We start from the raw sequence: 22,720 nt of genomic DNA, 5'->3' as shown, positions 1-22,720 counted from the left end.
ACTGCGATACGGGGTGTGATACACTGCGATACGGGGTGTGATACACTGTGATATGGGGTGTGGTACACCGTGAGACGGGGTGCAACATGCTGCAATACGCTGTGCAGCACAGTACACTGCGATACACAGCGAGACGGGGTGCAATACACTGATAACACTGTGCAGCCCCGTGAGACGGGGCGCGACACGCCGCGACACGCCGCGACACGCCGCGCAGCGTGCAGCCCGGCCGGCGAGACGCTGCGCCGCGCTGCCCGGCCCAGCGCGCAGCCCCGCGCGCGATACGCGGGGCGAGGGGGGCGGGTTCGCCTGCGAAGCCCACGCTCCTCCTCGCTGCGAGCCGGAGCGGAGGCAGCCGCGCCGGCGGGGCGGGCGGACGCGGCGGCAGAGGCGGCCCGGGATCTCGGCGAGCCGGCGGCGGCGGGAGCCGCGGGGCCGGGCACCGCCGGGCATGGCGGCGCCTCTGCCCCTCTGGGTGCCCTGGCTCAGCCTGCAGCTCCTGGGCAGCGCTGCCTTCAACCTGGACGTCTCCAACACCCTCCTCAAGGATGGGGACAAGGGCAGCCTCTTCGGCTTCTCCGTGGCGCTGCACCGGCAGCTCGCGCCCGAGCCTGCCAGCTGGTGAGTCCCTGCTCTCGCCGCCTCCCGAGGGCTCGCCACGATGCTCCCGCGCACCGGGACCCGCCCGGCAAACTTCGGGAGCCCGCGGGGGGCTCTCGGCGGCCGGCCCGTCCCCGTGGCGTCGGGGCTGCGGGTCTGTCACCTCCCCGTCCCCGGGGTGCCAGCCAGGCGGGCGTCAGGTTTCCTGCTCCCGCGGCTGGGACTGCCCTCTGCCCCCGCTGGGGTTTGGCAGGGCCGGGGGCTGCCGCGGGGAGGCGGGATCGGGCTCCGGCCGGGCTCCGGGTGAGGGCTGGGCTCCGCTCCCGGCACGAACGTGGAGTCGCCCGGCACGTCGGAGGCTGCAGGCAGGACCCGGCCGGAGTGGTGCCCCCCCGGGGCTGCGGCGCGGAGCCCGCTGCTGGAGCTCACCTCCGCCTCCCCGTCCCTGCCGGGCCCCGGGACCGGGGCTCCTGGGCTCTGCCCCGGCTCCCCGCGTGACTCTGGGTGTCTGCTGCAGGCTCAGGGACGAGGTCTCCGGGGTGCGGGGGGGGGGGGGGGGTGTCAGATCCTGCCCCGCATGCACTGTGCCTGGGCGGGCACGCGGGTGCAGGCGTGCACGTGTGCTCTGGTGTGCGTGCACACGTGTGCAGGTGTACATGTGTGTGCTGGTGTGCATGCATGCGGGTACAGGCATACAAATGTGTACTGGTGTGCAAGCACACGGGTACAGGTGCACATGTGTGTACGGGTGTACGCACGTGCAGGTGCAGGTATACGCATGTGTACTGGTGTGCATGCACACGGGTGCAGGTGTACACATGTGTACGGGTGTACGTGCGTGCAGGTGTACATGTGTGCGCTGGTGTGCGTGCGTGTGGGTGCAGGCGTGCACACTGCGTGAGGGCTTCAGGAGTCCAGGACCACCCAGTCTCGTGGCATCGGGGCGTCAGGGCTGCCCCCGGGCTCCCGCGCCGCCCCGGCCGCCGAGCGCAGCCCCGCCGTGGCTCCTTCTCCCTTCCCAGCCGCAGGAGAGCGGGCAGGGGCTGCACGCATCCCGGCGCGGCGGGACCCCCGGGTGGGAGGTGGCGGATGCAGGCCGGACCCGGCGCGGCCGCGACGTCTCCCGCCGCCCTTCGGCAGGGAGCTCTGCGCGGCTTGGAGCGGGGAGCCCAAGGGACAACCCGGAGCGGCTGGTCCTCGCCGGCGGCCGCGTCGGCGGGCGGCGGAGGGGCCCAGGCTCCGGTGCTGAGCCGGCAGACGCCCACCCAGATTCCAGGGGAGCCGCCGGCGCCCGGCGCTGGCACCTCCCCGCACCCGGCGGCTCCGAGCCCTGCGCGGCCCCGCGGGCCCCGGCGCTTCACGCCAGCACCGATGCCCTTCGCCGCTGGCAAAGTCCCAGCAAACGTTCCTGGGATGCTTCCGGGGGGGGCGCAGAGCCGCCGCGCGCCCCGACGCCCGGCTGGGCGCGGGGCCGGCGGCGCAGGGTTATTTCTGCTCCCGGCAGGTATTTGCAGCCGGCGCCGCACAGGGCGGCTTGAGCCGCGGCCCCGGCGGCTCCCGGCTCCGGAGGTGTCTGCGGCACCGGGGAGCGCCGTGCCGCCCGGCTCCGGCCGGGTGCCGGGTGCTGGCGCCCCGGGCACTGCCCGGTGCCCTGGGTCCCCGCGCCGGCGCTCCGGTGCCTCCTTCTGCCTCCCTCCTTTTTTGGGCATGTTGCTGCTGAGTTATTTTGAGTGAATTCCAGTTTATTTTTACCAGCTCTCTGCCGCCTCCCGGGGCTCCCTCGTGTCCCGGTGCCACTGTCCCCATCCCCTGGGTGAGGGCAGGGGTGGCCGCGGGGAGTGGGCGCAGCGCGGGGGGCGCGCGGAGGGGGTCTATGGCGCCTGCCGTCCCCGCGCTCCTGGCGCGCTTCGCCTCCGGGGGCCCCTTCCCCTGCCCCCACGTGCTCCGAGCAGGGGCCTGGGAGCCGCCAGGGCTGCAGCCGCTCGCCCGGAGCCTGGCACCCGGCCCCGTGCCCTCGCCCTCGCGCACGGCCCGGCACGGAGACGGGTGCACTCAGTGCGTCGGCGGTGTCCGTGCGGAAGCGTGGGGTGGCGAGGACAGCTGCACGGGGGCGGCGGGGCCGGGCGTCTGGCCCGGCGGCTCTACCGGCGCTCCAGCAGCTCTGGGAAGGGTGCGGGGGGGAGTCTGAGCGTGCAAACCCCGTGCACATGTGCAAACCCCACGGGGCACGTGCAAACCCCACGGAGCAAGCGTAAGCCCTCTGCGTGTGCAACCTCCGCGGTGCCCGTGCGAGCCCCAGGCTGCACGTGCAAACCCGGGCGCGTGCAGGCACGCGCGGCGGGCTGACGCTCGGCTCCCTCTGGCCGCAGGTTGCTGGTGGGAGCCCCCCAGGCGCCGGCGCTGCCCGGCCAAGGCGCCAACCGCACGGGCGGCCTCTACGCCTGCCCGCTGAGCCACGAGATCTCCGACTGCTGGCGCGTGCCCATCGACGACGGAGGTGCGCGGCGCGGGGCCGGGGCAGGGGCCGGGGAGGGCGCCGGGGGTCCTGGCGGGGCTGACGCCGCCCGTGCCCCGCAGTGGACCTGCAGCGGGAGAGCAAGGAGAACCAGTGGCTGGGGGTGAGCGTGAAGAGCCAGGGCGCCGGCGGGAAGATCGTGGTGAGCGCCGGGGCCGCGCGGCGCGCAGGGCTGGGGCTGCCGGCCCCCGGCGCCGCCTGACGCCCGGCCCCGCTCGCAGACCTGCGCCCACCTCTACGAGGCGCGGAACCGGGTGCAGCAGCCCCTGGAGACGCGGGACGTGATCGGGCGCTGCTTCGTGCTGAGCCAGGACCTGCGGGTGCGCGACGAGCTCGACGGCGGCGAGTGGAAGTTCTGCGAGGGGCGGCCGCAGGGCCACGACCGCTTCGGCTTCTGCCAGCAGGGCCTGGCGGCCGGCTTCACCGCCGACAAGCACTACATCCTCTTCGGGGCCCCCGGCACCTACAACTGGAAGGGTGAGTGTGGGGTGCCGGGGCGCCCGGGCGAGCTGGGAGACGGCGTGGGGGGTGCGCGCGGGGGCAGGCGGCTGGCCGCGTGTGCACAGCTGGATGTGTGCGTGTGGGCCCGCGTGGGCTCGCAGGGGTGTGCACACTCGGCGGTGCACGCCCGGGGGTGCCCGGCTCCAGCTGTGTCTGGTGGGTGTGCCTGTGCGTGCGTGGGTGCGTGCATGTGAGTGTGCTTGTGCGTGCATGGGTGTGAGCGCGCCTGTGCATGCGTGGGTGCGTGCATGTGGGTGTGCCTGTACGTGCATGGGGGTGTGTGTGCACCTGTGCGTGCACATGGGTGCATGGGTCTAGCTGCACGTGGTGGATGCGTGCATGTGGGCGTGCATGGATTTGTATGGTCGTGCACACACATGGGAGCACGGGTCAGGCTGCACATTGCGTGCACGCGAGCACATGCGTGTGCATGCATCGATGTGTGCACGTGGGCAGAGGTGGTTCACATGTGTGCGTGTGCATGGGCGCGTGCACCTGCTGTGCAAGCGCACGAGCGCAGGCGCGACTCGCCCGGCGTGCGCGGGCGTGCATGCGTGGGCGGGCGTGGGCGGGCGTGCGTGGGCGTGCACACGCGCCTCTCAGGGGGCCGCAGGCTGGTGCACGGCGGCGGCTCCGCGGCGGCGCCCCTCTCTCTCCGCAGGCAGCCGGACCGTGGCTGTCCCCGCGGCCGTGGCTGTGGCCGTGGCCGTGGCTGTGCTGTGGCCGTGGCCGTGCCGTGGCTGTGCCAGTGCCGCGCCGGCGGCGCTGACGCTCTTCGCTTTGGCAGGGAACCTGCGCGTGGAGCTGTTTAACCACAGCTCCCCGGACCTGGTCCATTACGACGACGGCCCCTACGAAGCCGGGGGCGAGAAGGACCAGGACCCCTCGCTCATCCCCGTGCCCGCCAACAGCTACTTCGGTAGGGGCCGGCGGCGGCAGGCTCAGCCCGCGGCGCCCTGCCCGCTCCGGTCCCGCCGAGGGGCTCCGGCCCGGCCCCGTGCCCGGCGGCGCGGGGACCCCCTGGCCCCGGCCCCGGCCCCAGCCGCCCGCGGGCCGCCGCCGGCCCTAACGCCCCGCTTCTCTCTCTCCCCGCCCCGGCGCGGCCGGGCGCGCAGGTGTGTTGTTTGTGACAAACGTTGATAGCTCAGACCCCGACCAGCTGGTGTACAAAAGCCCAGAGCCCAGCGAGAAGGTGCCCGGCGCGGCCGGCGACGTGCCCCAGAATAGCTACTTAGGTTTGTAGCCGTCCCGGCCGCGGGACCGGCCGCGTCCCCGTGTCCGCCCCGGAGCCGTGTTGTGTCGGTGTCACCCTCCCCGTGTCTGTGGAGGCGAGAGGAAAGTGAAGCTCCTTCTGTCTTCTCCGGGCCCTGCAAGCGCACGCGTGCACACGTGTGCACAGGAACACGCACGCACGCACACGTGAACCCGCACAGGTGCACACATGCGATGCAGGTGCATGCGCACGCACGTGTGCGAGGAACATGCACTCTTGCACGTGTGCATGCACATGAACATGCATGCACACAAATGCACGCGTGCACTCACATGCACTTATGCTTGCACACACATACACACACACACACACACACACGTGCGCAGGCACGTACCCCTGCGCACACAGCCTCACACCCCTCCTTGTGCACACACAAGTGCAACCCACCTCCCCTTGCTGCACACACGGCCCCTCGCACACTCCCATATGTGCAGCCTTGCACACACGTGTGAATGCACACCCCGCCCCCGTCACACACGTGTCCCCAGGCCCACAGACCCCTTCCGAGTCCAGCGCTCGCCTGTCTGTGTTCCCTGCTGCCCTGGGCCACCTCTGCCGCCTCGGGCCGCGGTCCTCAGCCGCCGGCGCCGGGGGCAGCCCCGTGCCAGGGATCCCCGTGCCGTCCCCGTGCCGCCCCCACCCCCATCCCCATCCCCATCCCGTCCCCATCCCCGTCCCCGTCCCCGTCCTGCTCTGCCCCCTGCCCCGGCGTGGGCGCCTGTCCGTGACTCTCTGTGGCTGTGCGTGGGCACCTGCGTCCTGTCGCTCTGCCGCCGCCCGGTGCTGGGGACCCGGCCAGGCGCTGGGGTGCAGGTCTGGGGGTGCGGGGTGGCCCCGGGGGTGGGGTGGAGGGGGCACAGAGCCTGGCCGGGTCCCCAGCGCCCCGCGAGCCCCGTGCGCTGACATCTCTGCATGATGGGGGGGGCTGCACGGGTCGTGCGTGGGGACGCCGCCGGCCGCATCCTGCCTGGCTCGAGCTGCTGGGGGTCTCGGGGGGGGGGCTGTGGGGGCCGCCGGGGCTTGGGGCCATGGCTGTGGGGGTCTTGGGGGGCTGTGCAACATCTCTCCCGCCGGCAAGGGGGCAGGCAGGACCCCCCCCATCCAGCTCTGCTCCGGCTCTTGCTGCTCTGTCCCCTAAATCTGCCCTTTTGTCCCCACATGTCCCCTCCTAGCGGTGCGGGGAAGGGAGGGGGCCAGTCCCTGCTCCCCCCGCAGCCTCCCCCTCTTCTTTTCACATGTCCCAGAGTTGGGACAAGGACCCAGGTGCCCCCCCCAAGCAGACATGGTGCCCCCAAGAGAGCAGAGCAGGGTAACCGAGGCACGGCATTGCCGCCGGCGGCTTGCTGCTGAGCCCAGCAGGGCTGTGCCGAAACATGAGGCTCCGGCGGCTCCCCGGCCCCAGAGACCCGGCCACACACAGGCTGAGCGGAGAGAGAGACGGGCCGGGGCTGCGGGAGGACCCCCGGGGATGTCCCTCCCGCCGCTCAGCGCCACGGGAGCGTCAGGGTGGGATGCTCGGGACGGGATGCTTGGGATGGGCTGCTCCAGGAAGGATGCTCAGGGCTGCTCCAGGCAGGATGCTCGGGGTGGGATGCTTGAGGCAGGCTGCTCGGAGCCAGATGCTGGAGGAGGGATGCTCCAGGCAGGATGCTCAGGGTGGGATGCGCCAGATGGGATGTTCAGGGTGGGATGCGCCAGATGGGATGCTCTAGGCAGGATGCTCGAGGTGGGATGCTCGAGGTGGGATGCTCCAGGTAGGATGTTCAGGGTGGGATGCTCTAGGCAGGATGCTCGAGGTGGGATGCTCGGGGTGGGATGTTCTAGGTAGGATGCTCAGGCTGGGATGTGCCAGGTGGGATGTGCCAGGTGGGATGCTCCAGGCAGGATGCTCAGGGTGGGATGCTTGAGGTGGGATGCTCAGGGTGGGATGCTCCAGGCAGGATGCTCCAGGCAGGACGCTACGGGCAGGACGCTTGGGGAGGGATGCTCGGGGCAGTCCCCAGGCCCGGCAGCCTCACTGCCACCTGCCGCATCCGCAGGCTTCTCCGTCGACTCGGGCAGGGGCCTGACGCGGAGGAACGAGCTGAGCTTCGTCACCGGGGCGCCGCGCGCCAACCACACCGGGGCCGTGGTGATTCTGCGCCGCGACAGCGCCAACCGCCTGGTGCCCGAGGCCGTGCTGCCGGGCGAGCAGCTCACGTCCTCCTTCGGCTACGCCGTGGCCGTGCTGGACCTCAACAGCGATGGGTGCGCGGGGTGGGGGGGTGCGGGGTGCAGCGGGGCGCCGGGGCGCTGGGCTCACGCGGCCGCTCTGCCCGCAGCTGGATGGACCTGGCCGTGGGGGCTCCCCACTTCTTTGAGCGCAAGGAGGAGATCGGGGGGGCCGTCTACGTCTACATCAACCCGGGGGGCCGCTGGGCAGCCGCCAGCCCGCTGCGCCTCAACGGCACCTACGGCTCCATGTTCGGCATCGCCCTCTGCGCCGCCGGAGACCTCGACCAGGACGGCTTCGAGGGTGAGTGGGGGGCCGGGGGACTGGGTGGCTGTGAGCCCCCTGCACTGACAGTGCTGCCTCCCCCCCCCCAGACCTCGCCGTGGGAGCCCCCTTCGACGGCGCTGGCAAGGTCTACATCTACCACGGCAGCAAGCTGGGAATCGTGGCCGAGCCGGCGCAGGTGAGGGCCGGCGCTGGGGCATCCCGTGGCCAGCGGAGGCCCGGCGTCACAAGCCGCCGGCGGCCTTGTCCCCAGGTCCTGGACGGCGAGGGCGTGGGGGTGACGGCTTTCGGCTACGCCATCTCGGGGGGGCTGGACGTGGACGAGAACCTCTACCCTGACCTGCTCGTCGGCTCCCTCTCCGACACCGTGGTGCTCTACAGGTGAGTGCCTGCCAGGGCGTCCCCAACCCGCGTGGGTGTCCCCCCACCCTGGGCATCCCCAACCCAGCTGTCCCCAACCTGGGTGTTCCCCTGCCCCAGGCATCCCCAATCCAGAGCATCCCCATGCTGGAGCATCCCCCATCCCAGTGCATCCCCAGTCCAGAGCATCCCCATCCCAGAGCATCCCCAATCCAGAGCATGCCCATCCCAGAGCATCCTCATCCCAGGGCATCCCCCATCCCAGGGCACCCCCCATCCCAGAGCATCCCCATCCCAGAGCATCCCCATCCCAGAGCATCCCCAATCCAGAGCATGCCCATCCCAGAGCATCCTCATCCCAGAGCATCCCCATCCCAGAGCATCCCCATCCCAGGGCATCCCCATCCCAGAGCATCCCCATCCCAGGGCATCCCCCATCCCAGGGCATCCCCAATCCAGAGCATCCCCATCCCAATGCATCCCCACCCCAGAACAGCCCCAGCACCCCTCCCACCCAGCCGGGACGCCCCTCACTGCAGTGCCCCCCGCTCCCTGGGCTCGGCCAGGGGTCCCATGCAGACACGAGCCTTTCCCCCCTCGGCCCGCAGGGCTCGGCCCGTCGTCCACGTCTCCAGGAACGTCTCGCTGACGCCTCCGAGCATCGACCTGGAGCAGAGCAACTGCCGGCATGGGGAGGGTGTCTGGTGGGTGCCCGGCCTGGGGCGCGGAGGGGCCGGGGGCGGCTGCCGGGCGCTGCCCCCGTCTCACGCCCCGTGCCCGCAGCGTGGACGTCCGAGCCTGCTTCAGCTACACGGCCAGTCCCGCCAGCTACAGCCCGCGGCTCAGTGAGTGCACGGCCCGGCAGCGGGCGGGAGGGCCGGGGGGCCGGGACCCCCCGCCACGACGGCGCCCTGCCTCTCCCCGCAGCACTGGAGTACGTGCTCGATGCCGACACGGACCGCCGGCGCCGGGGCCAGGCACCCCGCGTCGCCTTCCTGCGCCGGCAGCCCTCCGACCCCGAGCACCAGTTCTCCGGCGTGGTGGAGCTGCCGCGGCAGGGCGCCCGCGCCTGCATCCAGGCCACCTTCCAGCTCCAGGTGGGTCCTGCCCGTTCCATCCCGTCCGTCCCGTCCCATCCTATTCCATCCATCCCATCCCATCTGTCCCATCTTATCCCATCCCATCCCATCCTATCTGTCCCATCCCATCCCATTCCATCCATCCCATCCCGGTCATATCATCCCATCTGTCCCATCCCATCCCATCTGTCCCATCCTGTTCATCCCATCCTGTCCATCCCATCCCATCCGTCCTGTCCCGTATATTCCATCCCGTCCATCCCATCCCATCTCTCCTATCTGTCCCATCCCATCCCATCCCATCCCATCCATCCCACCTGTCCAATCCCATCCGTCTCATCCCATCCATCCTGTCCGTGCCATCCCATCCTGTCCGTGCCATCCATCCCGTCCCCTCCATCCCGCCCCGTCTGTCCCATATCTTCCATCCCGTCTGTCCTGTCCTGCCTGTCCCACCCCATCTCATCCGTCCCACCCCGTCCTGTCCAGCCAACCCCGTCCGTCCCCCCTTCCGCTGCCGGCGGGCTCCGGGCCGGGGGCGCCCCGCGGGCTCACGGCCGCCTCGCCCTGCCCGCAGGACGGCATCCGCGACAAGCTGCGCCCCATCGCCGTCACCCTCGCCTACGGCATCAAGCAAGCGCGGGCCAAGCGGCGGGCGGCGGGGGCGGCGCTGGCGCCGCTGGCGCCTGTGCTCAGCGCCCAGCAGCCCCGCAGCCAGCGCGGCGAGGTGAGCGACCGGCACCGGCACCGGCAGCGGCAGCGGCAGCGGGGCGGGCGCGTGCACCCCGCCGCGGCCGCCCGGCTCGCTCAGCCGCCCCCCTGCGCCCCCAGGTGCACTTCCTGAAGCAGGGCTGCGGGGACGACAAGGTCTGCCAGAGCAACCTGCAGCTGCGGGTGCAGTTCTGCTCGCGCCTGGGGGACGCGGACTTCCTGCCGCTGCCCAGGTGCGCGGGGCCGCGATGCTCCCATGGGTGTCACCCGGGCCATCCCCAGGCGTGCCACCCCTGCGTGCACGCAGCCCGAGCCGGCTGCCTGTGCTGCGCCCACGTGCGTGCAACCGGTGCCATCCCGTATTAGCCATGCATGCCGTCCCTGCGTGCGTGCCACCCGTGTCGTCCCCACGCGCACGCAAACCCGTGCTGTCCCTGCGTGCGTGCCACCCGTGTCGTCCCCACGCACACGCAAACCCGTGCCGTCCCTGCATGCGTGCAACCCGTGCTGTCTCCACGTGCGTGCCACCCGGGCCATCCCTTGCTGGCCGCCCGTGCCCTCCCCGCGCGGGGCTCACCGCTGCCCTCCCCGCCCCAGGGGCACCGATGGCACCGCCATCTTCGCCATGAGCGACCAGAAGGACGTGGCCCTGGAGATCCACGTCACCAACCTGCCCTCGGACCCCGCGGAGCCGCAGCGGGACGGTGACGATGCCCACGAGGCCCTGCTGACGGCCACCTTCCCCGAGGCCCTGCCCTACTCCGCCGTGCGCCCCTATGATGCCCGGGCGCCTGCGGTACGGCGGGGGCTGGCAACGGCACCGAGGGACTGGGGCGCCCGGGGGGGAATGCAGGGTGCTGGGGCGAGGGACAGAGTGGTCCTGGGGGTGCAGGGGATAAAGGATGGGGATGGTCCTGGGGTGAGGGATGGGGCAGTGCCGAGGGATGGGGGGACCCTGAGGTGCTGGGGTGAGGGATGGGGATGGTCCCGGAGATGCAGATGGATGGGGTGATCCCAAGGGTGCAGGAGGGAAGGGATGGGGATGGGGATGGTCCTGCAGGTGCATAGGGACAGGGATGGGGATGGGAATGGGGATGGGAATGGTCCCAGAGATGCAGAGGGATGGGGTGATCCCAAGGGTGCAGGAGGGAAGAGATGGGGATGGGGATGGTCCTGCAGGTGCATAGGGACAGGGATGGGGATGGGAATGGTCCTGGAGATGCAGAGGGATGGGGCGGTCCCAAGGGTGCAGGAGGGAAGGGATGGGGATGGGGATGGTCTTGCAGGTGCAGAGGGACAGGGATGGGGATGGGGATGGGGATGGGAATGGGAATGGTCCTGGAGATGCGGAGGGATGGGGCAGTCCCAGGGTGCAGAGGGATATGGGGATCCCGGGGTGCTGGGGTGAGGAATGGGGTGGTCCCAAGGGTGCAGGGGGGAAGCGATGGGGATGGTGCGGGGGTGGGGGGAGGACCGGGACGGGCCGGACCGGGGGCGCCGGCAGCGGGGCTCAGCTCTCGCCCGCAGGACAAGCCGGTGCTGTGCCTCGCCAACCAGAACGGCTCGCAGGTGGAGTGCGAGCTGGGCAACCCCCTGCCGCGTGGAGCCCAGGTGGGCGCAGCCCCCCGTGCCCCGGCCCCGCTGCTCCGCCGCCCCACGGCCCCCCCCCCCCTCCTCCTGACGCCCGCTGTGCCCCCAGGTGCGCTTCTACCTCGTCCTCAGCACCCTGGGCATCACCCTGCAGACCACGGACCTGGCGGTGGAGCTGGCCCTGTCCACGTGAGCGGGGCGCCCGGCGCAGGGCGGGGGGCTCGCGGGTGCCAGGCACCCGCTGATGCCCCCCTCCATCCTGTCCCCCCCCCCCAGGATCAGCGAGCAGCCGGGGCTGGCGCCGGTGGTGGCCCGGGCGCGCGTGGTCATCGAGCTGCCGCTCTCGGTGACGGGGTGAGTGCCGGGGCCGGGGCCGGGGGTGCCGCGGGCGCCCCCCGCCCTGACCGCCGCCGCCGTGCCCGCAGCGTGGCCGTGCCGCCCCGGCTCTTCTTCGGCGGGACGGTGCGGGGCGAGAGCGCCGTGCGGCGGGAGAGCCAGGTGGGCAGCGCCGTGCGCTACGAGGTCACGGTGAGTCGCCCGGATGCCTGGGCCCCGGGGCCGGGCTGGGGCGGGGGGGGGGGGGGCTCGCCTCCCTTTCCCGCTCACGCCGCCGGCCCCTCCGCAGGTCTCCAACCGGGGCCAGTCGCTGAAGACGCTGGGCTCGGCCTTCCTCACGCTGCTCTGGCCCCACGAGCTCTGCAGCGGCAAGTGGCTGCTCTACCCGCTGCAGCTGGAGCTGGCGGCGCCGCCGGGGCCGCCCGCCGCCTGCAGCCCCGCCGCCAACCCGCTCCGCCTGGCCCTGGTACCGCAGCCTCGCGCCCCCGCCGTCTGCCGCGTCCCTCTGTCCCTCCAGACCCCATCCCTCCGGCCTGCGTCCTTCTGCCGCATCCCTCCATCCCGTGGCCCTCCACACCCCATCCCTCCATCCCTCCCTGCTGCGTTCCTTTATCCTGCTTCCCTCCGTGCCGGTCCCTCCATCCCTGGGGGCCGGGTCCCCCCCATTCCTTGGGGCAGGGTCCCCTCCATCCCTGGGGACCAGGTCCCCCCATCCCTCCAGGCTGGGTTCCCCCATCCCTGGGGACTGGATCCCCCCCATCCCTCCAGGCCGGGCCTCCCCATCCCTGGGGGCCGGGTCCCCCCCATCCCTCCAGGCTGGGTTCCCCCATCCCTGGGGACCAGGTCCCCCCCATCCCTCCGGGCCAGGCCTCCCCATCCCTGGGGGCCAGGTCCCCCCCATTCCTTGGGGTAGGGTCCCCTCCATCCCGGGGGCCGGGTCCCCCCATCCCTCCAGGCCGGGCCTCCCCATCCCTGGGGGCCGGGTCCCCCCCATCCCTGGGGGCCGGGTCCCCTCCATCCCTGGGGGCCGGGTCCCTTGGGGCCAGCACATGGCACAGCTGCTCTCCCACTCTCCCCCCGCAGGAGCCGCCGGGGGAGGCCGATCCTTCCGAGGCGCCGGCCGCGGCGTCCTGGTGGCTGCCGGCGCCGGCCGAGCGGCGGAGGAACGTGACGCTGGTGAGGGGGGGCTGCGTGCAGGGCGTCCCGGTGCCCGGGGTCCCGGTGCCCAAAGTCCCGGTGCCCGGGGTCCCCATGCCCAGGGTCCTGGTGCCCAGTGTCCCCGTGCCTGGGGTCCCGGTGCCCAGGGTCCTGGTGTCTGGGATCCTGGTGCCCAGTGTCCCCGTGCCCGGGGTCCCCATGCCCGGGGTCCTGGTGTCTGGGGTCCTGGTGCCCGGGGTCCCCATGCCCAGGGTCCCGGTGCCCGGCGTCCCCGTGCCCGGGGTCCCCATGCCCAGGGTCCCGGTGCTCGGCGTCCCCGTGCCCGGGGTCCCCATGCCCGGGGTCCCGGTGCCCGGCGTCCCTGTGCCCGGGGTCCCCATGCCCGGGGTCCCGGTGCCCGGCGTCCCCGTGCCCGGGGTCCCCATGCCCGGGGTCCCGGTGCCCGGGGTCCCCTCCTGAGCGGCCGCCCCTCTCGTGCAGGACTGCGCCCAGGGCACCGCCAGCTGCCTGCTGTTCCGGTGCCCGCTGCAGAGCTTCGAGCGCGCCGCCGTGCTCACCGCCCGCGGGCGCCTCTGGAACAGCACCTTCCTGGAGGTGAGCGGCGGCGGGGCGCTGCCGCGGCGGCCCCGGCCCCCCGCCGCTGAGCCCCGACCCGCTCGCCGCAGGAGTTCCTGGCCGTGACCTCCGTGGAGCTCATCGTGCGAGCCAGCGTCTCCGTCACCTCCTCCGTCACCAACCTGGTGCTGAAGGACGCCTCCACGCAGGTGCAGCCCCCGCGGGCCCTCGGCCCCCCCCCGGCTCCCCCCGGCCCCCCGCGCCGCCCTCACCGCCCGCCCTCCGCAGATCCCCGTCTCCGTGTACCTGGACCCCGGCGCGGCGGTGGCCGGCGGCGTGCCCTGGTGGGTCATCCTGCTGGCCGCCCTGGCCGGCGTCCTCGTCCTGGCCCTGCTGGTCTGCGTCCTCTGGAAGGTGAGCGCCGGCGTCGGGGGTCCTGCGCGGCACCTCGGGGCAGGGGGCAGCGGCCAGGCAACGCCGTGGCCCCGCCGGCCGCGCCGCGCCGTGCCGTGCTGTGCCACGCCGTGCCACACCACGCCACGCCACCTCGTGCTGTGCCACGCTGTGCCACCCCGTGCCGTGCCGTGCCACCCCGTGCCGTGCCACCCCGTGCCGTGCCGTGCCACCCCGTGCCGTGCCACCTTGTGCCGTGCCGTGCCACTCCATGCCGTGCCCCCCATGCCGTGCCCTGCCCCCCAGCTGTGCCCTGCCCTCCCAGCCTGGCCTCACCCTCTCGCTTCCTCCCCAGTGCGGCTTCTTCCAGCGGAGCAGCCGAAAATCCCGCCACGCGGCTAACTATTACCGGGCCCGCCGGGGCCTGCAGCCCTCCGAGGTGGACAAGCAGGCGCTGGAGGCCTAGGGGCAGCGCGCGGGCCGGCTCCTCCGCCCCGGCGGGCCGCGTGCGCGGGTGTGCGCGGGGAGTGCACGGGCGCACGAGGGCTTGCAGTGCTGGGGCACGGGCGCGCGAGCGGCGGTAGAGCCAGGACCGATGGCTGCTGGGGTGCAGGGGTGCGAGGGTTTGCAGTTTCGGGGCACGGGTGCATGAGGATTTGCAGCATCTGTGTGGGTGGATGCGGGTTTGCAGGGTCAGGGTGGTGCTGTGCGAGGGTTTGCAGTGCTGGTGCAAGGGTGTGCGAGGGTTTGCAGTGTCTGGGCAGGTGGAGAAGGGCTTGTGGTGTCAGTGCACGGGTCTGCAAGGGTTTGCAGTGCCAGGGTAGCGGTGTGCGAGGGTTTGCAGTGTCAGCGTATGGGTCTGCAAGGGGTTGCAGTGCTGGTGTGGACGGATGAAGGTTTTCAGTGTCGGTGCACGGGCGTGTGAGGGGTTGCTGTGTCAGTGCATGGATGTGCAAGGATTTGCAGTGTTGGTGCAGATGGATGAGGGTTTTCAGTGTTGGTGCACAAGCGTGCGAGGGGTTGCAGTGTTGGTGCATGGGCATGCGAGGGTTGCAGTGTTGGTGCACAAGCGTGCGAGGGGTTGCAGTGTCAGTGCGGAAGGACAAAGGTTTTCAGTGTCAGTGCACAAGCATGCGAGGGGTTGCAGTGTCGGTGCATGGGTGTGTGAGGGGTTGTGCTGTTGGTGTGGAAGGACGAGGGGTTGCAGTGTCGGTGCACGGGCGTGCGAGGGGTTGCAGTCTCAGTGCACAGGTGTGCAAGGGGTTGCGGTGTCGGTGCGGAAGGATGAGGGGTTGCAGTGTCGGTGCATGGGTGTGTGAGGGGTTGCAGTCTCAGTGCACAGGTGTGCAAGGGGTTGCAGTGTCGGTGCAGATGGATGAGGGGTTGCAGTGTCGGTGCACAGGCGTGCGAGGGGTTGCAGTGTCGGTGCACAGGTGTGCGAGGCGTTGCAGTGTCGGTGCACGGGCGTGCGAGGCGTTGCAGCGGGGGGTGGACGAGGGCCGCGGCGCTGGTGCCGCCGGCGCCCTGACCCGCGGCTCCCCCGCAGCTGGGCTTCTTCCGGCGGGCGCGCTACGAGCCGCCGGCGCTGCCGCAGCACCACGCCGTGAAGATCCCGCGGGAGCAGCGGCCGCAGTTCCGCGAGGGCCGGACCGGCACCATCCAGCGGCAGGAGTGGGCGGCCGGCCGCGCCGCCGCCGCCACCGCCCGCCTGGCCCCCAGCTCCGCGTAGCCCCCCGGCGCGCGGCCCCGCCGCACCGGCCCTCCCGCACCTCCGGGGGGACGGACACGTGGGGGGGACACGCGCGGGCAGGGGGGACACGCGTGGGGGGCACACGCGTGGGGGGGGACACGCGTGGGGGGACACGTGTGGGGGGCACGTGTGGGCACGGGGGACACGCGTGGGCAGGGGGGACACGCGTGTGCCAGCGCATGGCTGCCTGTGCTGGCATCCAGGACTATGCACAGCAGGCTGGGACACTGCCCCACGGGGTGGCTCTGCCCCATGGCCGTGGCTCTGCCCCATGGCGGTGGTTCAGCCCCACAGGGTGGCTCTGCCCCATGGCGGTGGCTCAGCCCCATGGGGTCGCTCAGCCCCGCAGGGTGGCTCTGCCCCATGGCGGTGGTTCAGCCCCACGGGGTGGCTCTGCCCCATGGCGGTGGCTCAGCCCCATGGGGTCGCTCAGCCCCACAGGGTGGCTCAGCCCCACGGGGTGGCTCTGCCCCATGGCGGTGGCTCAGCCCCATGGGGTCGCTCAGCCCCGCAGGGTGGCTCAGCCCCGCAGGGTGGCTCAGCCCCACAGGGTGGCTCTGCCCCATGGCGGTGGCTCAGCCCCATGGGGTCGCTCAGCCCCGCAGGGTGGCTCTGCCCCACGGGGTGGCTCTGCCCCATGGCCGTGGCTCTGCCCCATGGCGGTGGTTCAGCCCCACGGGGTGGCTCTGCCCCATGGCGGTGGCTCAGCCCCATGGGGTCGCTCAGCCCCGCAGGGTGGCTCAGCCCCATGGGGTGGCTCTGCCCCATGGCGGTGGCTCAGCCCCATGGGGTCGCTCAGCCCCGCAGGGTGGCTCAGCCCCACGGGGTGGCTCAGCCCCACGGGGTGGCTCTGCCCCACAGAGATGCCGAACCAAATAAAGGGAGGATGCCCCCCCACGAGGAGCCCGTGTGCCTTGCTCAGCCCCCCCTGCGCGTCACCCCCGGCCCCCCGGCCCCGACCCCGGCGCAGCCTGGGCTCCCCGCGGAGCCGTGCGGGTCGCTTTGCCCCCCCGAGCGGCTCATCCCCGCGGCTGCGGCTCCTGCCCCCCCCCCGCCCCGTGCCTCAGTTTCCCTGCGGGGTAGCCCCAGGGGGTCTCCTCTCGCTTCTCGCCTGGGCCTGCCCCCCCCCCCCGGGCTGTACACGCTGGCCCGCCCTCCCGGGAGGCTCCGTGCGCCCGCCGAGCGCCCTGGCCGCGGCCCAGCGCCGCCCCTGCCCCCTGCGCCGCCGCAGAAGCGGCTTCATCCGGGTGCAGAGGACCGGGAAGCTCATCACACCGCGGCCACCCCCCGCCCACCACCGCCACCGCCGCGCCGAGAGGGGGCGCCCGCCCGCGCGCCGCCGCCATGATGGGTGTGGCCGGGCGCCGCCATGATGGGTGTGGCCGCGGCGCCAGGGCGCCGCCATGATGGGCGTGGCCAGGACGGCGGCAACCGCGGAGCCGGGGGACGTGACCACGCTGGCGGGCGGGGCTACGGATGCCGCTAGGTTGCTAGGCAACCGCACACCGAGTCCGGGGAGCACCGGCCCGGCGGTGTCGGGGCCGCGGCGGTTGCTATGGTGATGAGCCCTCATGCCATAGCCAAACGGAGCCCCCTCAGCGGGGCAACGAGGCGGTGACCCCCGGCCCGGCCCGGCCCAGCCCAGGCACTGACCCAGCCGCTCCCGCCCCACCGGCAACGGCGCCCCAGGAAAAGGAGGGCGCGGCTCGGCCCTCAGCCAAGAGGGCGGCGCCCTTAACCAAGATGGCGCCGCGCCGCCGCGGGCCCAGAAGGAACTTTCAAAATGGCCGCGCCCACTGTAGCTGCAGCTGACGTATTCCGGAAGTCAGAACCTCTTCCGGTACGGTACCGGAAGTGGTCCCGTCCATGGAGGCGCCCAAGCGGACGCCGCCGCGGATTAGCCGGAGCCTCCGGCCCCGGGAATGGTGAGTGCGCGGGGGCACCAGGGCGGCCGTGGGGAGCCAGCGGGGTCTCCCGGCCCTCCGGGGGCCGCCGGCTGCCCCCGAGGCCGGAGGGCTGGAGCGTGTGTGCGGGGCTCCCCCCCGCGTCCCCTCCTGCCCCCCGCCGCGTCCCCTCCTGTGCCCTTGTCCCCCGCCGTGCCCCCCGGTGCCTGCTTTGCCTCTCTGTACTGCCCACTCACCCCCATTCTCCCGTATATCCCCGTGTTCCGCCCCCGCCAGTCGTGTCCCAGCCCCTGGTCCCCTTCTGTCCCCCCCCATAGACCCCCTGTCCCCCCATGTCTCCTTTGCTCCTCTCATACCCCCCTGTGTCCCCTCCGTGTTGCTCACATCGTCCCTGTGCTCCCCTCGTGTTCCCTCGTGTATGGTTTTATCTGCTCCATATCCCCCATGGCCTTCCTGTCCCCCCATGTCATCTCTGTGCTCCTCCATGATCCTCTCTGTCCCCTCATGTCATCCCTGTGCCCCCCATAGTCCCACATGTGTGCCTGTGTCTGCCCCTTATCCCGTTCATCCTTCCTGTGTCCCTCCCATGTCCACTGTGTGCCCCCATACCCTCCTCCATTCTCCCTTGTGCCCCCACCCCGTCCCCCCCAGGGCCTGATAATGGGGTCAGGATCTTGGCCATGCGCTCAGGGGGCACAAGGGGGGGCTGGGACGGTACCTTGGGCAACGGAGGGCCCCACCACCCCTCGGCTTGCTGTGTGCCAGCCCAGGCAGGTGCTCGGAGGGGAGCCGGACACCCTCACGTCCCCTCTCCCCACGCAGACGCACTGGCCTCCGGACTGATGGCGTCGGGGACGGCGAGCCGCTCTGAGGACGAGGAGTCGCTGGCAGGGCAGAAGCGGAGCTCGTCCCAGGTGTCGGGCGCCATCCCCAAGCGTCGCAGCTCCTCGCGGTAAGTCAGGGCTGGGAGGGACCGGTCCTTCCCCCGCCTGGGGGGAGGGAGGTGGGAGCGGCTGGGCTGGGCTCCAGCCTCCGGCAGCAGCTGGGCGCAGGCATGCGTGGGGCAGGACCATCGCTGGAGAGGCGGCAGGCCTGCCCCAAGGCTGCGCCCTGCCTGCGCTCCGGATGTGGGAGTGGGGGGACGGGGAGCCGAGCAGGCACCAGATCCCAGAGCCGCCTCACTCCCGCTAGGTTCATCAAGCGGAAGAAGTTTGATGATGAGCTGGTAGAGAGCAGCCTCGCCAAGTCGTCCAGCCGGGCCAAGGGGGCCAGCGGGGTCGAGCCTGGCCGCTGCTCAGGCAGCGAGCCCTCCTCCAGCGAGAAGAAGAAGGTGAGGAGCTGTCCCGGGGCCAAATCTGCCAGGCCGGGCGAGCCCTGGGATGCTCACGCGGACGCAGAGCCCTGACCCACTCTTCTGCCTACCCAGGTCTCCAAGTCCGTGTCCACCCCTGTCGCGCCCAGCCCAGTCCCAACCCCCGGCCTTGCCAAGCGGATGAAGAAGAGCAAACAGCCCCTGCAGGTGACGAAGGACTTGGGCCGCTGGAAACCCGCTGACGACCTTCTGCTCATCAATGCTGTGCTGCAGGTAACGCTGCCCCCGCGAGTGCCCTGTCCCCAGGGGCCTTGGCAGGGAGGGTGTTTTTGCTGGTGACTGAGTGTCCGTTTCCCGGGCTGGGTTTGAGGCCAGAGGTGCTCGTTTGGCTGTGCTGGAGCCTCTGGGCAGCGGCACCTCCCTGCCTGGGGACTTCCTGACGCCAGGGCCCTTTTCAGACCAACGATCTGACCTCTGTGCACCTGGGCGTGAAGTTCAGCTGCCGCTTCAACCTGCGGGAGATCCAGGAGAGGTGGTATGCGCTTCTCTACGACCCCATCATCTCCAAGTGAGTGCAGGGCCTGTCCCGCTCGTGGGAGGGGCAGAGGCGGGGCGGGGGGCACTGCGGGGGCTCTCGCACCGTCTACCTTCCCACAGACTGGCCTGCCAGGCCATGCGGCAGCTCCACCCTGAGGCCATCGCTGCCATCCAGAGCAAGGTGCTGTTTAGCAAAGCCGAGGAGCAGCTGTTGAACAAGGTGGGATCGGTAAGGTCCGCGGATGCCCAGAGCCGGCCTGGTAGCTGGGAATTTGGCCTGTGAAGGATGGATGCTAGTCTGGGCCAGAGCCTTGCTGAGAGGAGGAGGACTCTTGGGGCATCTTAGCTGTCCCCCTGTGCAACCTGTCCCCATCTTCCCTCCTCAGACCAGCCAGCCCACGCTCGACACCTTCCAGGACCTCCTCCACAAGCACCCTGACGTCTTCTACCCCTCGCGTACGGCTAAGGCCCTGCAGCTCCACTGGCAGCTCATGAAGCAGTACTACCTGCTGGAAGACCAGACCGGTGAGGCCCCAGGAGGGCGCCCCGTCCCGCTGGGCCCTGCGTGCTCTTGGGCTGGCCCTGTGCCTCCAACTCCCTCCCTCCTGTACCTTGCAGTGCAGCCGCTGCCGAAGGGGGATCAAGTGCTGAACTTCTCGGATGCTGAGGACATGCTCGATGACAGCAAACTGAAGTGAGTGGTGGGAACGGGGATGCTGGGATGGAGACAGGCTGTAGTGAGAACACCTGCAGGAGAGCTGGCAGAGCCAGCAGCCTCAGCACGTGCTCTCTACACGCTGACTGAAACCCCTCAGGGCCAGAGAAACTCATTCTGTTTTATCAACCATGTCTAGCTGCTCTGTAGCCAGTAGCTGCTCAAACTGAGCACAGTTGAGATAAGGAAATAGCTCTAGTAGATAAAAGGGGCCCTTAGGCTACACAAAGCGAGTCCTGCCTGGGCATCCGACCCGTGTGTCCAGCAGCCTCCCATGAGCAACCCCTCCGCATGGTTCCCAAGGCTCCTGGTGCAATTTGGAGTACGAGCCTTTCGTTAATCTGTTTTGTTTAACTTTTTAAGTGCCTTGCACGTCTCTCTATGCCAGTATTGGACCTTCCCTTTACCCCCTTGCAGTCACACGGGTGCTGGGGTGGTGATAAACACTAGAGCGAGTGGCGCCGTCTGAACCTCCTTCTCCTCTTCTGCAGGGATGTGCGGGACGAGGTGCTGGAACATGGTGAGTCCAGCCCACTCCCATCCCAGGGCTGGGCTGGCCCGAATCTGCAGGGGGAGGCAGGCCCAGGGACGAGATTCTCACCCCCCAGCCAGCTCCTGGCTGGTGCTGGGCCGGAGGCAGCCCTGGGCAAAGCCCTAGGTGTGGGGGAGCGTGGGCAGCCCCCGTCACCCCGCCCGGCCCCCCTCACCCCTTCTCCCTAGAGCTGACCGTGGCCGACCGGCGCCAGAAGCGGGAGATCCGGCAGCTGGAGCAGGAGCTGCACAAGTGGCAGGTATTGGTCGACAGCATCACAGGTGAGAAACAGGAGCCTGGGAGGGGAGGGGGAAGAAATCTGTCCGTCCTTCTGTCCATCCTTCTGTCCGACTCACCCCCTCCTTCCCGCAGGCATGAGCTCCCCAGACTTCGACAGCCAGACGCTGGCCGTGCTGCGAGGCCGCATGGTGCGGTACCTCATGCGCTCCCGGGAGGTGAGTGTGGCTGGTGTGCCCCCTCCCAGGGGCGCCCCCGAGCCCGCACAGCCCCCTGATGCTTCCCCCCACCCCATCGCCCCCAGATCACGCTGGGCAGGGCCACGAAGGACAACCAGATTGACGTGGACCTGGCGCTGGAGGGACCAGCCTGGAAGATCTCCCGCAAGCAGGGTAAGGGCCGGCACCGGGGCTGGGGCAGGGCCCAGGGGCGCTGGAGCAGAGGGCTGCGCTCCCCCCTTTCCTCTGACCCCTTTCCTCCCTCCCTCCAGGTGTCATCAAGCTCAAGAACAACGGGGACTTTTTCATCGCTAACGAGGGCCGGCGGCCCATCTACATTGATGGGCGTCCCGTGCTCGGTGGCAACAAGTGGAAGCTCAACAACAACTCGGTGGTGGAGGTGAGTCCTGGTGCAGGCAGGGGGGCGGTCACGGGATCCCAGGGCAGGCCAGGAGCCAGAGCAGCGGGTCCGGGTGCCCATCGGGCTCACACCCTGCCTCCCCCGCAGATCGCCAGCCTCCGTTTCGTCTTCCTCATCAACCAAGACCTGATCGCCCTCATCAAAGCGGAGGCAGCCAAGATGGCCCAGCAGTGATGAGGGGCTGGGGCTGCTCTGCTGGGTCCCTTTCCCAGCCCCATACTGGGAGCTTGGGGTCCGCTATGGCACCTCGCTGGGGGATTGGGCCCGCAGCCCCTCCTGCTACATGCCCGCAAGTTCTGCTCAGGCCCAGGGGCTATGCTGGGCTCTGCCTCTCCCCTTTGTGCCCCACTTGGGCTGGACTCTCCTGTCCAGACCACCTGCTGTGGCTCTCGGGAGGGGCCAGGGGGGAGGCTGGAGATTGTTACCTGCAAATAAAGTGTTTTACACCAGTTCTTGTGTTGGCATCACTGGGGGATGGGGACAGCCCTGGACAGAGACACAGGACATGCATCTCCCAGTGTGTTTTTTAAATCACTTTATTTAAAAAGCAGAGGAGGAAGCTCAGCCCATCCCTCGTTAGGGGCACAGGGCTCCCACCCTGGTTCCTGGAGCTGGAGCTCTCCATCGTCCAGTACTGATTTCTCCCCTCAGGCCCGTCCCCTCTTCTTTGGCCTGGGGGGGGGGGGGGCCTTGGCCTGGGCTCCTCCCATCAGCGTCAGCTCCAGGCTGGGCACGTCCCAGACCATGGGGTTACTGCGGTCCCCAGACGAGGCAGGGAGGGGTGGCCCAGGAGGTGGTGGCCACCTCGGGGGTCTGGCACCTGGCTCCACTGCCCTGGTGAGGCTGAAAAGGGGCAGAACAGGACCGGGCCACTCCGGAAACCCCTGGGCTGCTACGGATAAACCCCACTGCTGCCGCCAGGTCCCTTCAGGGGCCAATTCTGGCTTCTTTGCAGCACTGGGCAGCTACAAACCCTCCCGGACCAGGGCTGTCCAGGGCCAGCGCTTGCACGCACCCATCCCACGGAGGCTGAACGCCGAGTGCAAACACACGGGGTGTCTGAGAGGAGCCGGGTGAGACTCGGCCCTCGGAGCAGCCCCGGCAGCGCTGCGGGCTGGGTCTGTATCCAGCTGGGGCACGTTTACCGGGGTTCCTCACCAGCACGTTTGAGGAGGCGGCAGCACACGTGCTCAGACGCCTGAAGACACAGACAGTGTCCTGGAAGGCAGCTGAGCTACTGAAGCAGAAAAACATCTGAATTTTTAAAGTTCAAAGTTGAGGATTCATTTATTTAACGGCAAATTTGTTCAATCGACTCAAGACAACTTTTAAACAGAGGGAAAAAAAAGAAAAAAATCCACCCAGGCCTGGAAGTTTCAGTTTGATTGACCCTGCAGGAAGGTCTGAGGAGCCAGCAGAGACCTGGAGACAAAGATCCAGATCAGAATTAAAAAATGAAAATCTTAACGTTGCTTCTGCAGCCACAATTTGCATGCAAGCGTTATACAGAGGCTTCACTGCCTGCA

At 70.3% G+C, this 22,720-nt stretch overlaps 3 protein-coding genes across 8 annotated transcripts in view; 2 read left to right on the top strand and 1 right to left on the bottom strand.

Annotated features, from left to right (window-relative positions):
* The first annotated feature begins 366 nt into the window (after positions 1-366).
* ITGA7 (integrin subunit alpha 7) lies at positions 367-15,338 on the top strand. Of its 5 annotated transcripts, XM_062597543.1 has the most exons (27): positions 367-621; positions 2,970-3,097; positions 3,178-3,257; positions 3,337-3,592; positions 4,404-4,535; positions 4,732-4,851; positions 6,929-7,136; positions 7,211-7,404; positions 7,476-7,564; positions 7,640-7,767; positions 8,355-8,450; positions 8,530-8,591; positions 8,674-8,843; positions 9,403-9,552; positions 9,657-9,769; positions 10,134-10,332; positions 11,064-11,147; positions 11,236-11,315; positions 11,403-11,480; positions 11,552-11,654; positions 11,752-11,928; positions 12,546-12,638; positions 13,101-13,214; positions 13,286-13,384; positions 13,464-13,589; positions 13,924-14,082; positions 15,115-15,197. In XM_062597543.1, the coding sequence occupies exons 1-26, from the start codon at positions 452-454 to the stop codon at positions 14,032-14,034; spliced, it is 3,360 nt and encodes a 1,119-aa protein (XP_062453527.1). In that variant the 5' UTR covers positions 367-451; the 3' UTR covers positions 14,035-14,082; positions 15,115-15,197. The 5 variants fall into 5 exon arrangements, with proteins under 5 accessions (XP_062453527.1, XP_062453526.1, XP_062453525.1 ...); XM_062597542.1 differs by lacking the exon at positions 13,924-14,082 and having other exon boundaries at positions 11,552-11,624; positions 15,115-15,338; XM_062597541.1 differs by lacking the exon at positions 13,924-14,082 and having other exon boundaries at positions 15,115-15,338.
* Positions 15,339-17,033: 1,695 nt separating this feature from the next.
* On the top strand, positions 17,034-21,643 carry MCRS1 (microspherule protein 1). 2 transcript variants are annotated; one of them, XM_062597408.1, is made up of 14 exons: positions 17,034-17,243; positions 17,988-18,174; positions 18,414-18,552; positions 18,649-18,807; positions 18,993-19,102; positions 19,192-19,300; positions 19,458-19,596; positions 19,690-19,765; positions 20,278-20,306; positions 20,507-20,599; positions 20,691-20,773; positions 20,860-20,947; positions 21,046-21,173; positions 21,282-21,643. In XM_062597408.1, exons 1-14 carry the CDS (start codon positions 17,102-17,104, stop codon positions 21,366-21,368), a joined length of 1,569 nt encoding a protein of 522 aa, XP_062453392.1. In that variant the 5' UTR covers positions 17,034-17,101; the 3' UTR covers positions 21,369-21,643. The 2 variants fall into 2 exon arrangements, with proteins under 2 accessions (XP_062453392.1, XP_062453393.1); XM_062597409.1 differs by having other exon boundaries at positions 17,042-17,243; positions 18,045-18,174.
* An 810-nt stretch (positions 21,644-22,453) lies between these two features.
* SPATS2 (spermatogenesis associated serine rich 2) overlaps positions 22,454-22,720 on the bottom strand; it is a 33,508-nt gene continuing 33,241 nt past the window's right edge. The window contains exon 15 of the transcript XR_009960971.1: positions 22,454-22,616. The gene's annotated coding sequence lies outside the window, so the exon portion shown is untranslated. The remainder of the gene's footprint in view (positions 22,617-22,720) is intronic.

This window comes from Rhea pennata, chromosome 29 (assembly GCF_028389875.1).
Source record: "Rhea pennata isolate bPtePen1 chromosome 29, bPtePen1.pri, whole genome shotgun sequence".
NCBI classification, from domain to species: domain Eukaryota; kingdom Metazoa; phylum Chordata; class Aves; order Rheiformes; family Rheidae; genus Rhea; species Rhea pennata.
Note: the sequence above shows the minus strand (reverse complement) of the source record. Positions and strands in the feature narration are given on the sequence as shown.

What these genes read in the sequence shown, in the direction of transcription:
- ITGA7 (XM_062597541.1), top strand. Translation starts at nt 452, where the DNA reads ATGGCGGCGCCTCTGCCCCTCTGGGTGCCCTGGCTCAGCCTGCAGCTC. An exon ending in TCGTGGCCGAGCCGGCGCAG is followed by an intron (nt 7,565 to 7,639) that starts GTGAGGGCCGGC and finishes CCTTGTCCCCAG; the next exon opens with GTCCTGGACGGCGAGGGCGT. An exon ending in GGAACAGCACCTTCCTGGAG is followed by an intron (nt 13,215 to 13,285) that starts GTGAGCGGCGGC and finishes CGCTCGCCGCAG; the next exon opens with GAGTTCCTGGCCGTGACCTC.
- MCRS1 (XM_062597408.1), top strand. Translation starts at nt 17,102, where the DNA reads ATGGCCGCGCCCACTGTAGCTGCAGCTGACGTATTCCGGAAGTCAGAA. An exon ending in AAGCGTCGCAGCTCCTCGCG is followed by an intron (nt 18,175 to 18,413) that starts GTAAGTCAGGGC and finishes CACTCCCGCTAG; the next exon opens with GTTCATCAAGCGGAAGAAGT. An exon ending in CCTGCTGGAAGACCAGACCG is followed by an intron (nt 19,597 to 19,689) that starts GTGAGGCCCCAG and finishes TGTACCTTGCAG; the next exon opens with TGCAGCCGCTGCCGAAGGGG.